Source organism: Sus scrofa, chromosome 9 (genome assembly GCF_000003025.6).
Source record: "Sus scrofa isolate TJ Tabasco breed Duroc chromosome 9, Sscrofa11.1, whole genome shotgun sequence".
NCBI lineage: Eukaryota > Metazoa > Chordata > Mammalia > Artiodactyla > Suidae > Sus > Sus scrofa.
This window is the reverse complement of record NC_010451.4, coordinates 120,324,173-120,336,761: the sequence shown is the minus strand read 5'-3', so window position 1 is coordinate 120,336,761 and position 12,589 is coordinate 120,324,173. Positions and strand designations below refer to the sequence as shown.

The 12,589-nt window shown below is 44.0% G+C and overlaps 2 protein-coding genes across 18 annotated transcripts in view; one reads left to right on the top strand and one right to left on the bottom strand.

The window, feature by feature from the left end:
• The window catches only part of CLEC20A (C-type lectin domain containing 20A), a 26,145-nt gene extending 16,426 nt beyond the window's left edge, over positions 1 to 9,719 (top strand). The window contains exons 8-10 of the mRNA XM_021063723.1: positions 2,414 to 2,533; positions 3,871 to 3,956; positions 6,203 to 9,719. The gene's annotated coding sequence lies outside the window, so the exon portion shown is untranslated. The remainder of the gene's footprint in view (positions 1 to 2,413; positions 2,534 to 3,870; positions 3,957 to 6,202) is intronic.
• The window catches only part of RASAL2 (RAS protein activator like 2), a 388,515-nt gene continuing 382,870 nt past the window's right edge, over positions 6,945 to 12,589 (bottom strand). For 14 of the 17 annotated variants that reach the window (XM_021063713.1, XM_021063721.1, XM_021063722.1 and 11 more), the window contains one exon: positions 6,957 to 12,589. In XM_021063713.1, the coding sequence (XP_020919372.1) occupies positions 12,447 to 12,589 (143 nt within the window). In that variant the 3' untranslated portion in view covers positions 6,957 to 12,446. The other 3 variants (XM_021063720.1, XM_021063717.1, XM_013979893.2) reach the window with 1 other exon arrangement.

The window sequence follows — 12,589 nt, the reverse complement described above, 5'->3', positions numbered from 1 at the left end:
TTCTACTTACTGTGTGGTCTTAGGCTAATTTCCTAACCTCTCCGAACTTCATTTTCCTCATCTTTAAAGTGAAGAAAAATACCAGTGTTAGGTATCTTTCAATGCCTGGCATCTGGCAGACACTCCATGAATGGTAGTTAACTATTCTTATCTCAATTCAGTAGTGACAATTTAGTACTTCATTCAACCTCCCATCTCTGTTCCCATTTAATAGGCAGGGTTGGCCTCCTTCTCATTTTATTAATTATGAATGATCACAATTATGAATTATTAAGATTGTGGAATCTCACAGGGCAGAGGCTGTTTGATGCCTCTTTGTCTTTCCCAGGCCTAGCGTAGTGTTTGGCACATTGGAAGATGATTAAATTCAACAGTCATTTCCTGAGTAACTGTTTGGAACATTGGCCGTGGACACCAAGATGAGCAGGACCTGTTTCCTGTTATGAAAAGTGTAGTCTAATAGGGGCTAATAGAGACAACCAGGACGGTTTGATAAGTGTGGCCCCAGAAGGGTGAACCAAGAGCCTTGGCAGGGAAATGCCTCATTTATTCGGCCTGGAAAGGTGATGGTCATTGGACAAAAGGTAACGGAGGATTTCATCAGGCAGTAAAGGCTAGAAGGTTCTTTCTGGCAGAGGGAACAGCAGGGGCAAAGACGGGTAGATGTGAAGTGTGTGGTCTGGGAAAGATAAGACATCCGAGGTGACTGCAGAGTAGGTCACATATTTGGGAAGGGATGGGGGAAAGAGGTGGACCGAGGCCAAATTCTGAAGAACTGGATCCTGCTGTCAGTGGAGCCATCTGAGGTTTTTAGCAAGTGAGCAAAACGCTCCGCTCTGTAGTTAATAGAATCAAGGTGGTGATAATGACATGCAACGCCTATACCAGGATGCTACAGGAAAAAAGATGATTCAACATTGTATATGCAACAGGTGAAACATCAACCTACCGTTAGAAAAAGGTTGGAAGGAAATCTGGGAAAATGTTAACAATGGTTATATTCCGGGGATGAGAATATGAGTGTTCCCCCAGCCCTTCTGCTTCTGGACTTTACCATCTTATTCAGGTCCCTAGAGAAATTTACAGTGCCTTGGGGGCGGGGGGAGAGGGCAGCTGGGGAGGACACACAGGAAGTGTATGTGAGGGGGAGAGACTTGCACGCCTGGGGGAGTGGAACCAAGGCCACATCTGGAGCAGCGGAAGGTGGCGGGACTTGAGGCAACGGAGTTTTACATTGTTGGCAGGGGACATCAAGGGAAGGAATAGAAATACACATCAAATGCTCGCCTTTGTTGGCTGAAACACAGAAATGCAAATTCAAAGCAAGAGGCATTTAAACATTTTTTTTTTACTTACCGGTTTGGCAAAGATTTGGGGTGATAATGCTGGATAAGAAGGAAAGCGAATCAGACACGGGCTAGCACTGTAAACTGGCGCTCCCATTCCAGCGGCGTATGTCAGTTCTGAAATGGGGATGCTCTTTCGTACAGAAATTCTACCCTTGCAAATTTGTTAAGGAAATAGTACAAAGTACACACACACACACACACACACACACACACGTGCGCGTATCTCCACACACAGGTTGTTGGTTGCAGCATTGTTTATTATAGTGAAAAATCGGAGGCGATTTAAAGTCCATTGAAAGCAGACTGATTAAATAAGTTATAGTACATTCAATGAAATACTATGCAGCCATTAAAGAGAATAAGGTAGATCTTGATGCATTCAAATGAAAAAATTCAAGTGTGTGAAGGATATCCTATAGCAAACTCTAAGTAGTGGCTGTCCCCGGGTCTGGGGAGGGGATATTTTGCTTAAATATTTTACAATAACATATCACAAAACACTGTGGTTCAAATATTCCATATCCGAAAAAAGAAAAAAGACATCTGCAAGGCACTGACAGGACTTTGGTGACTGAACATGACAGCAAGTGAGGGGAGTAAGGGGGCAGCTGGAGGTTGTGGGGTCTCTGGCTGGAGAGCCTCGGTGGATGGGCAACCACGCAGGGAGTGAGGGGGTTGCTGGGGGAAGCTGAGTTGGGGGTGCTAGCCCCTGATGGAGATGCTGGGGGTCCCTGGGTACCATGGCAAGGGCACTGTGCAGCTGGCACACAACATAAAGGCACTAACCTCTTGGGGTAGGAACCACAGAAAGAAAATATTCGGTACTGAGGAGATAGAATATTGCCTGAACCCCACAAGTCCTGATCTCAGGGACACTTTGTGAGAGATGGTGGGGTGTCGCCGTGTGGGCTGGGAACACGAGCCTGTGGGGTAAGCCAAGGATTGGCAGGGCTGAGTTTCCCACACTGGATAGTTTCTGCAAGATGGTCAGGGCCAGGTACTCATCTCGGACCGCCTTTCTCTGGCTGTCTTTGCAATAACTCCTTTATCTTCCCCTCCTGTAGCTGTGACCAGTGAAAAGAGTGGCACCTATACGAGAGATACAGCTACTGCCACTCAGGCCCAACATTTGAGCTCATCTCATCAACCAGATTCTAAAGAAGAAACTCCAGCACCCAAACCAGGTAACTGCTTCTGGCTACCAAGTTCCCACTCTTACCAACCAAGCAGTTCTATCTGGACAGCCTGTCCTTAACACAGGGCACTTGAGATCTTTTTATGAAAGGGCATGAAATGTTGGGAAGGGAACAAGGGTAAGAACTAGGAACAGGAGGAGGACGCTAGAGTTAGCTCCCTGACATTGTGAAAGCTCAGGGAGCAAATTTCCTCACTCGAGCATCTCCTCCTTCTCATCTGCCAAAAGGATACAGTAAAAACTACTTTGCCTACATCATAGAGTTGTTTCAAGCACTCAATGAGATAATTATGCCTAGGGACTTTATAAAGCTATGCAAATACAACGTCATCCTATTCTTTCTTCTTCTTCTTCTTTTTTTTTTGAAAGAAATAATAGCTTTTATTGCTTTGCCAGGCAAAGGAGGCCACAGCAGGCTAATGCCCTAAAGACTGTGCCTCTTTCTTCTTTATTTTTCTTTTTCTTTTTTGGCTGCGTCTGCAGTATACAAAACCTCCGGGGTCATGGATCGAACCTGCACCACAGCAGTGATCTGAGCCACAGCACTGACAACACTAGATCCTTAACTGTTAGGCCACCAGGGAACTCCAAAGTTGTCCTGTTCTGAGGCTGCAGTTTCTGTGATTACTGCACTCATGGCCAAAGGCTGAGTTTGTTGATAGGCTAGAGAACTTAAGAGTTTTCTGGGATAGAGCTGGCCTTTACAAATATGGGTCCAGGGAGAGGTGACTATTTCCAGCATGGTGTGGGACATCTACTCGTTAGATTTACTAAAAGGGAGAAGGAAAATACAGAAGAGACAGGAAAGAAAATAACTGCCTGAGGGTGGCCAGGATTTGGGAGGAGAGCCAGCTGTTATTTCACGCGTGAGACTCTTTCCTTTCACCCACTAGCTGGCTGTGGCTGAGCATTTTTCTGTCCAGCAGTTTCTTTCTTCTTTCTTTTTGAAAAAAAATTTTTTTTGTCTTTGTCCTTTTTTTTAGGGCTGCACCCATGGCACATGGAGGTTCCCAGGTCCAATTGGAGCTGTTGCTGCCAGTCATGCCATAGCCACAGCCACGCTAGATCCGAGCTGCGTCTGTGACCCACACCACAGCCCACGGCAACGCTGGATCCTTAACCCACTGAGCAAGGCCAGGGATCAAACCCGCAACCTCATGGTTCTCAGTCGGATTCGTTTCTGCTGTGCCATGACGGGAACTCCTCTTTTTTGAAATCTTAAATCACCACGGAGCATCTGTGGGCACACCTGATTGCTAAGAACTTGACATTCTTACATGGCAATGGGATAACTTCCCCCAACCAGGTAGCACTTTCTTTTTTCAGCACAACTCTTTGGAATCCTGAAAGCAGATTTCATTATCCCTGTTCTGATGGACCCAGAAGACATGAAAGACCAGTTTTTGAATGAGGTGAGATTTCTGCCCACTTCTAAGTTTGATCTGTCAGATGATTTGATAATGCAAAGCAATACTATCAAAGCCAATATATGGAGGAGAAAAAGCCATGGAAAATTTGCCTGTCTGTTCCCATTGCCATCCTTCTGGCTTATGGTGACAGGGTGGTTCACATGCTCCATTTTTTTCTTATTCTTCCCAACATTTTTCCTGAGTTCTTAAAAAAAAAAATCAATATAGCTTAGTGAGAAGGATCTAAGTTTGGGTCCTGGCGTTGCGCTCATTAGTTGTATGACCTTGAACCAAGGCACTTGATCTTTCTGAGCCTCAGTTTCCTCATGAATTAGCAACACAAGTACCTAACTCATAGGGTTGGTATTATGATTAGATGAAATATTCCATAAAAAGTGCTTAGCAAATTGTCTGGCACACAGTAAGTGCTCAATAAACATTAGCTTTTTTTTTTTTTTGTCTTTTGTCTTTTGTTGTTGTTGTTGTTGTTGCTACTTCTTGGGCTGCTCCCGAGGCATATGGAGATTCCCAGCCTAGGGGTTGAATCGGAGCTGTAGCCACCGGCCTACGCCAGAGCCACAGCAACGCGGGATCCGAGCCACGTCTGTGACCTACACCACAGCTCACGGCAACGCCAGATCGTTAACCCACTGAGCAAGGCCAGGGATCAAACCAGCAACCTCATGGTTCCTAGTCGGATTCGTTAACCACTGCGCCACGACGGGAACTCCAACATTAGCTATTATTATTATTATTATCAAATTATTGTTCTGAATATACATTTGTTCCAGGCTCCCCTCCCCCTCTTTTTTGTTCTTTTAAAGTACTGAGAGATGGGAGATTGTGAAGGGGAAGAAGTGTTCCTAAATACTGTGAAATAGCCTCAAGCTGATTTTGGGTATGACTTAAAGGCACATTTTCCAGTGATATCAGATAATAATCATAAAATGTTGGAGCTAGAGAGTTCCTCATAAACCATCTCGCTAAAATTATAATTTTACAGACAAGTTAACAAACTGGCATTAATCAGGTAGCTTATTACAATCTACCCGTAGACCAAAGAAAGAAGGCCCAAGCAGTTCTTTCTAAAATCTCGCAAGCTGGAAATTCTAGAAAGAAAGGGTGTGTGTGCGTGCACGCACCTGCTAGGTGCTAGGGACGGAACTGGAGGGCTTTCCAGTGCAAATGATGCAGTCTGGCATCTGATAAATTTTTTAGTAAAAGTTCAAGTAATAAGATTGCAGTGCTGAGTCTTAAGACTATGAGAGTTGAGAATCTTTCTTGGGGGTCAGGGAAGGGGGTACCAAATCAGAAATCATTTACTTTCATTTTATTTATTTTTAAAGGGCCTCAGGTGCGGCAGATGGAAGTTCCCAGGCTAGGGGTTGAACTGGAGGAGCAGTCACCGGCCTACACCACAGCCACAGCAATGCCAGATCTTTAACTCACTGCGTGAGGCCAGGGATCAAACCCACATCCTCATGGATACTAGTTGGGTTCATTTCCACTGAGCCATGTTGGGAACGCCTACTTTTAATTTAAATTAAAACCGTAATGAAAAAATTGGGGTCAAGTGAGGAATTCCATCTTCCTGTTACCTCTGTTGGGGTATATATATATAATATATATATATCCTATATTAATGGAGAGAATTTCCACCTCCTAGATGTAAAGGATGGACTTGGTGGGGACTAGGTGTGTGTGGGAAGGGAGAATATATATTATCAGTTTTAGACTATTTAAAATTCCAAATAGAAGGCAAACAAACCCCCCCACCCAGAGCCAGCGCATCCCAGTTCCATGGATGGGGAGAGAGAAAACATAAAGACACACACGAACAGTGCTCAGAGCGAGATAGGGACCAGTGGTTAACAACTCTGGCTGAAGTTAGAATCCCCTGGGGAAGTTTCAAAAGAAAAAAAAAAAAAAAAAAACGCCTGGGCCAATCTTTAGATTCTATTTTATTGTTCAGTGGTGGCCTAAAAGGGCAGATGATTCTGATGAACAGTCAGGCTTGAGAATCCCTAAGTCATCTGTGTCAGTCTCTTTTCCCTAGAAGTGGTGGCGGCGGTGGCCTTACAAACGTGAGCTGTGTGCTTTCTATTGGTGGAGGTGCTGACGGTAAAAGGCAGGGGGCTGGAGGGAGGCTATGCGAAATAAAGGGTATTGGGGGGAGGCAGTTTAGGGCTCAGAGACAGGAAGGTTGCAAGAGAGCATCAGCAAAGCTTTCTCTCTTTTTGATGTTTCAGATCCAAGAGGCCTTAAAGCTTACACTGGGTCAGGAGAAATTCAGATTGAAGTGGGTCGGCTTCGAAGAAAACAAAAAATAGCTCACGTCTGCTAACCTGGCGTCTCGTCATACGCTTTTCTCTGGATTCTGAGTGAATTTTAGTTGTTAAATTCCTAGTAAAACAGAAGTAGGAAGAACTGATAGGTGAAGAAACTAACTGGTGGAATTTCAGACCTCTATTGAGCGTGTAAAAAAACTACTACCTCTGGGGGACCTGCACCTTGGGGTTTTCTAGCATGAAATAGGTAAGCAGAAGGTGGAGGTATGTGGGAACAATAACCTTGAGAATGACTAGCAAACAGGAACAAAATATCCCAACCAAACAACTCCATTAATCTATTGGGGAATTAAGAGAGGACGGCGCGGGTGTGGGAAGCTAAGTGGGGCCGGACTTCCAATAAAAAGGAGGGCACTTTCTTCCCAGTTACGAGCTAGAAAAGAGATTTCAAATTCTGCAGAACGAGGAGCTCTCTAAAAGTGTTATTACAATACATGTTAGCGCTAGCTCCCTGTCCTACATCTGCATACTTTTAACCTCTAAGTTGGGAAGTTCTAAGACAGCACGTTGTTCTGAATGTTAAAATATACCTTCAGGATAATGTTCCTGCACACATTCTGCTTCTCGTTTTTCTCCAAGCGTCTCCTAAGCACCCAGAAAACAGGCAGAAGTAAGAGAGTAATATGTCAAATACAGTAGCAACTTTAGTCTGAAATGTTTAAAGTTAAAGTTTATTTGTATTCTTTGTAGGAATATCAATAAAAGACCTCAAACGTATCTATATCTGTACATGTACAAGAACCGTCAAAAATTATTCACAGAACAAAAATAAATCTTCTCTTAGAACAAACCCAGGTAATGAAATGCAGATACGGAGCTCACATATGGAACGATCTAAGTGCTACTAGCACAAAAATATGGCTTTAAAAATAAAATAAAATCTTGGGTTTTGTTTTTCTAACGTGTATTTTTCTCTGTCTTGAAATAAAAAATAAATTATTTAGAGCTATCATTGTAAAATAGTCCTGTGTATTAACACACTCTTATTAAGGCCCTGGAGATGAAAAACAAAATCAAATTTAGAAGGTAGGTTCCTCACAGGCGAGATTCAGGTTAATGCTCTGCTGTCTGCTTGAGTTAATTTTAATGTGACTAGGAGATGTCTAAGCACCAATCAAAATTTAAACTTTACTATTTATTTTAAATTTTCTGCAGGAGAGTGGTCACTGAGTCAATTAGTACTTAACCTTCTGGGGAACTGGGAACCGAACATTTTCCCTTGGGGGCTAAGGAGTGACATAAATACGGTACTTATTCTTAAATATTTGTACCCCCACACAGACGATCGAGGCTCCTAATACACAGTTCGGTGGAAATCTCTCTACAGATAAATCCGGTTTTAAGTCTCAAACTAAAACATTTCCTAGGGAAGAACGAGGGCATTGAAAAACATAAGAACTGAGCTGGAAATTAAAATACATGCTGAAATATGGGCAGAAGTGACCATTTGGCTTTCTTTGGGTGACTCACTGCCAACCCCCTATGGGTTGGTTACTCCAACACTCCAGGAGTAACTGATCAGGAATGAAAGCTACTTCTTTCTGGATCCTACTCTCAGATCAGTGATACTCAACTTCCTATGACTCCCCAGAGTATCCATAATGCTATCTAGGATTCTTGAGACAATGTCAAACCAAATCGATTTCAAGTCACTTTAACTTATATATACACATAACACATATGGTACATTTTAACGAGGAAAGAACCACTGTCATAAAATCTAACAAATGAGAGCATAAAAATCTAAAAAACTTGAGGAAGTCTGGGACTCGCTGCTCTATAAGATGGACTGACTTTCAGAAAAAGGAAGCCTGGGAATCACGTGTTCTGTGGGGGTGCACACACGTTGTCTACAGAGACTTTTTCATCTAGCTGTGCATTTTGAGAGCAGGCAAAGGATAGAAATCCTCCTGTCTCCTTGAACCTTTGGGCTATGGAGAAGGCTGCTGGGCATTAGGCCCCTGCTGGATCATGTCTCTTCCTCAGGTTCTTTCCCTCTGCATAAGATATTTATTTTTCCTCATGCAAATTTCATCACTTTTGTCCTTCCTAAACTCAAGAGCATTCATAACTGGGTCATGACAAGAGAATGCTTCTAGAACTAATTACAATCATTCGAACACGAAAAGAGATTCTATTTAAAAATTCAACACCCCAACATATCTCGCTTTTTAAAACCAGCAAGATAGGTCCTTTTAATTGACATACTGCTAAAAACCAAAGTGTCCCACATTCTTGGCCCTCAGGTAGGGGGCGGGAAGGCAACTATTTACTGTTGAAGCAAGCAGGAGATTTTACTACTAGATTTGAAAAAGGGAAAAGGAATGGAGAGGAAATCCCTTTTGGTTTTCCACAATCTGCAGAAGGTGTAGCTGAAAACACAGGGATGGTGTGGGCGTGGGCTCCAGTCACAAGTCTGATCTGGTGTCAACTCTAGTCTGAGTCCCTTGAGCCTTAATAATCCAAAGAGGGCTCCTCCCCCAAGTTCTGTCCCATAACCAGCCTTCTCAGAAACTGCAAACTGGAGACAACTAGAACTAAACCTAGATGGAAGGCAGAGCAAATGTAATCGAGCTCACTTGACGGAAAGGGTCTTGCTCAGGGGTCAAACCCCTGCTGCAGCAGTAACCAGAGCCACAGCAGTGACAACGCCAGATCCTCAATGCGCTGAGCCACCAGGAAATGCCCAAGAAGCTTTACTTTTAACATCACGGCATAACAGCAGTCATAGGCTGGAAATCCTACTTCTTTAGCTGTCCAACACCATCCCAAGCAAAGGGAGAAGCCGACCAGAGAAAGCTAATTCTGACCAACTCAATCCTGAGTGAAAACGGCAACAAGTTCTAGCAGCATGATGACCTCATTCTACCACGCTCCCCTTTACCACCTGCCCTGGACCCTAGCACTACCTTGGTGATAGTCTTTGTCACGTCACCTAGTTATAATCTCCACTCTGTCATGGCTTGTAGTGCGGAGACTCAGGGAATATGATGGATGACCTGATGGAAATGTAACTCCTTTTTGCTGCTTCGGCTCAGAAAGCTTATTGCTCCAGAGATAACAGAAGAGAAACATCAAGCTCTTTTCCTACATCCTACCAACATTGTCCTTGTTGATGCCAAGTCTGGTTGTCAGCTAGACAAGCACTTTGCAAGCAAGCATGTCACCTGAATTTCAAATTCCATCCAGCCTTCATCTAGGCCGCACCCTACCATGAGATGACATGTTGGGTGCTAGAAGGACTACAAGATGTGACTTTCTTAATCCACCTGCTTCTCTTCAACCATGCACCTCCTCCTAGCCAAACAGAGGCATGTACTTAATTTGGGCTGAAGAAAAGCCAATTAAGCAATACCGCCAGAAAAATTATCAGCTGTGCTGCCCTCTTCCCTGCCAAAAAAAAAAAAAAAAAAAAAAAGAAAAAGAAAAAAAAATCTTTCTGGAAAAGTTCTATAGATTGCAGCATTCTCTAAAGAAATATTCAGAAAAATATTCCAATAGGAATAGGCTCAAAGGATAATCTAAAATTTAATATCTGGCAACTCTACTGAACTTCTAGCTTATTTCTAACTTTATTATCTGTTTACCCTTTCTCTTCAAACAAGATAACCTGATCATACAGGACTGTATAATCTCTCCAAACATTTTGGGCATCTGATCTTCCAAAGGAGGCCGCCTTTGCAGGAGCTCCCACAATGCTGGCAAGATATACTGCATCCATCAAAAACATATTTGATTTGTTTTGTCTCCCCCAACCTCCAACATGTCAGCCCACTGTCATCCATAACCACCACCTGAGAGCTTCCAAACCTCAGTGCAGGACGTCTCCCACGTTACATACTTAGAGCCATTGGAACTGACTAGTCTTTCACCAGGTTTTCTGAAAGCTTTTACAGAGGGTGAATTAAATATGGCTATAACTGAGAATGGCCACAAATAAGAACAGACCTTTGTTTAAACAACACACCCTCTCCCCCAACAAAGGGTAATGGTAATGATTTTTTTTCCCAGTAAAATAAATGATTTTGGCTACGGTGGGCCCTCAGCTTGGAGGGCAGAGCTAATCATTGGTAAAATAATGAGTGAGGGTCAAGAAAACACACAAGCGCCAAAACATGTGGGCATGAAGTCTGTGGATCAGATAAGCACATGGGGCAGCTCCTGTTTTCCACTGCTGAGCAGCAGAAATGGGAGGGTCACGGAAGAGAAAGGATTTAAGAGGTTGTGGGCTGGTGGCCGTGTGGAGGTTGCTGAGATGCAAGGTCCAACAGAACGAGCCACCTGAGAGCAGTGCTAAGAGGTCAGAGGGCAAGTCTGGGGTGCGGTGGAAAGGGAGGCTCGGTGTTCTGTCAGGGCTTCGCCCCAAAGGGGACAGGATAAATGCTCTCTTGTCCCTTATAAATATTCTGTTATGTGGAAACACTCCATGGATATGGCTTCCTCAGGTCTTTTTTTTTTTAACCCCCCCTTCCCTTTTCCTTTTAAAAAAAATTTCCTTAAAGTTTATAATTTAAAATAAACATCATTAACTTATTGGAGACACACTATTGCTTTCTCAATATAAACAAGTGCTTAGATCTTGCTTAAAGAGATTCCAACCCCCTTCAACATTATATCTGACAGCAGAGAAGGCAGGAACTTTTCCTATTTGTGCAGTTATATGTACATATGTGTGACTATATGTGTATATATATACTTGTATATAAAATGTCGATTTAACTTATAACATTCCTTACTTCTGATAATCAGGGTTGCGTTCAAGTTGTCATTTCACCCCTCTGGAAAAAAGGAAGCAAATTAGCTTCCACGACTGTTTCCGTCTTTCAATAAAGCCAAGGGTGACAACTTGTGTGAAACTGGGTTCTTGTTGCCAAACCTACCAAGGGCATGGGAATAGCAACTGGAATGTGCTGTCCTCTCACGTTTAGTAGCTTATTTTTTAAGAAGCACAATCCTGACTTTTAAGAGAGCAATGCTTCAGATTTGGCTTGCTTTCCCAAATTGTACTCAGGGGATGAGAGGAAGAAGCAATTTAAAAGGTAAAGACTGAGAAACAATTACCCTGCCCAGAGATCTGCTCTACACTGGATACAGTTTTTATCCCAAACAAAATAAAGATTTACTAGGAAATAGTCAGGGATTCCTGCTAGGGTATGGTACGGTTTTAGCCCTTTTCTGTATAGAAGAAAGGGTGTTTATTTCAGATGGCTTGTGGGCAGCGTATGTGCAGAGCCTCTCTGGGGAGAGTGGACCCTGTAGGTGATGGCTGCTCCCACTGCGGGGAGGCAGCGGCTGTGTGGAGATGCAGATGCTATATAGACACACACGGAGTTATCGTTTTGTAAACTCTAAAGAGGAAAAAGAACACCCTTTATTACAACTGGGGAGAAAAAAAAGCCCCCTATCTAAAATGGAAAATTCCCATCTGCTACAGACAGAAGGAAATGAACATCAACAGGAGTTCAAGAGACATCACTCCTCACGTCCAGTTTTGATGTGTCCTCTGGAACCGTGTCTCCCCAGATCAGATTAGCCGTCCATCCGGAACCGGTCTTGGCATATCAATGGGATAAACTGTTTGGTGTGGATCTCGGGACTTGCCTGCTTTCCCAAAGGACAGGGAAGCGGGTGGGGTTTTAAACTGCCAGGTGGATCCCTGAAGTCATTCTGACAGCCTCCTGACGCGGCCGGGCTGCTCCGCCAGACAGACACGGGGGCTCTCTGCCTTCCGAACTGCCGGGCTCCTGCCTCACTCACGCTGGTTCCTACTCTGCCTCCTCTAACAACTGCAGTGCTTTCACCAAGAGGACAACAATAATAAAAATAGCGATAATTAGAAAGGTCATCTACATTATGAACTTCCGTCGGGTATATTACAGTGGTCTTTTCTGTACATGGCCCAGAACTGAGTTCCCTATGTACACAGAGACGTGGGGGGACGCGTCGAGCTCAGGAGTCTTAGCCTTATGCCCTGAAAGACAAGGTTCCTTTCTTTTCTCGCCACCCCGCTGTTCTGCAGTAGTACATTCTGTAAACCGGGTGGGGTGGGGGGAGGGCTGGGGCCAGGAGAGTGGGGACATTGCCTTCCGTCTCCTCCCACAGTCTGTCTAGTCGCAACGCCCGTCAGCAGCTGCTGTTTTTGAATTCACCATTCTCCGTGATGGAAAGCTTGGTGGGGTTGGTGGGGGAGATGCCATTTCGGACCTGCATGCTGTACCGCTCCTTCACTTGGGTCAGCGCGCTCATCAGTCTGGTGTTGGCCGAGTCCAGCGACACGATCCGTTTTTC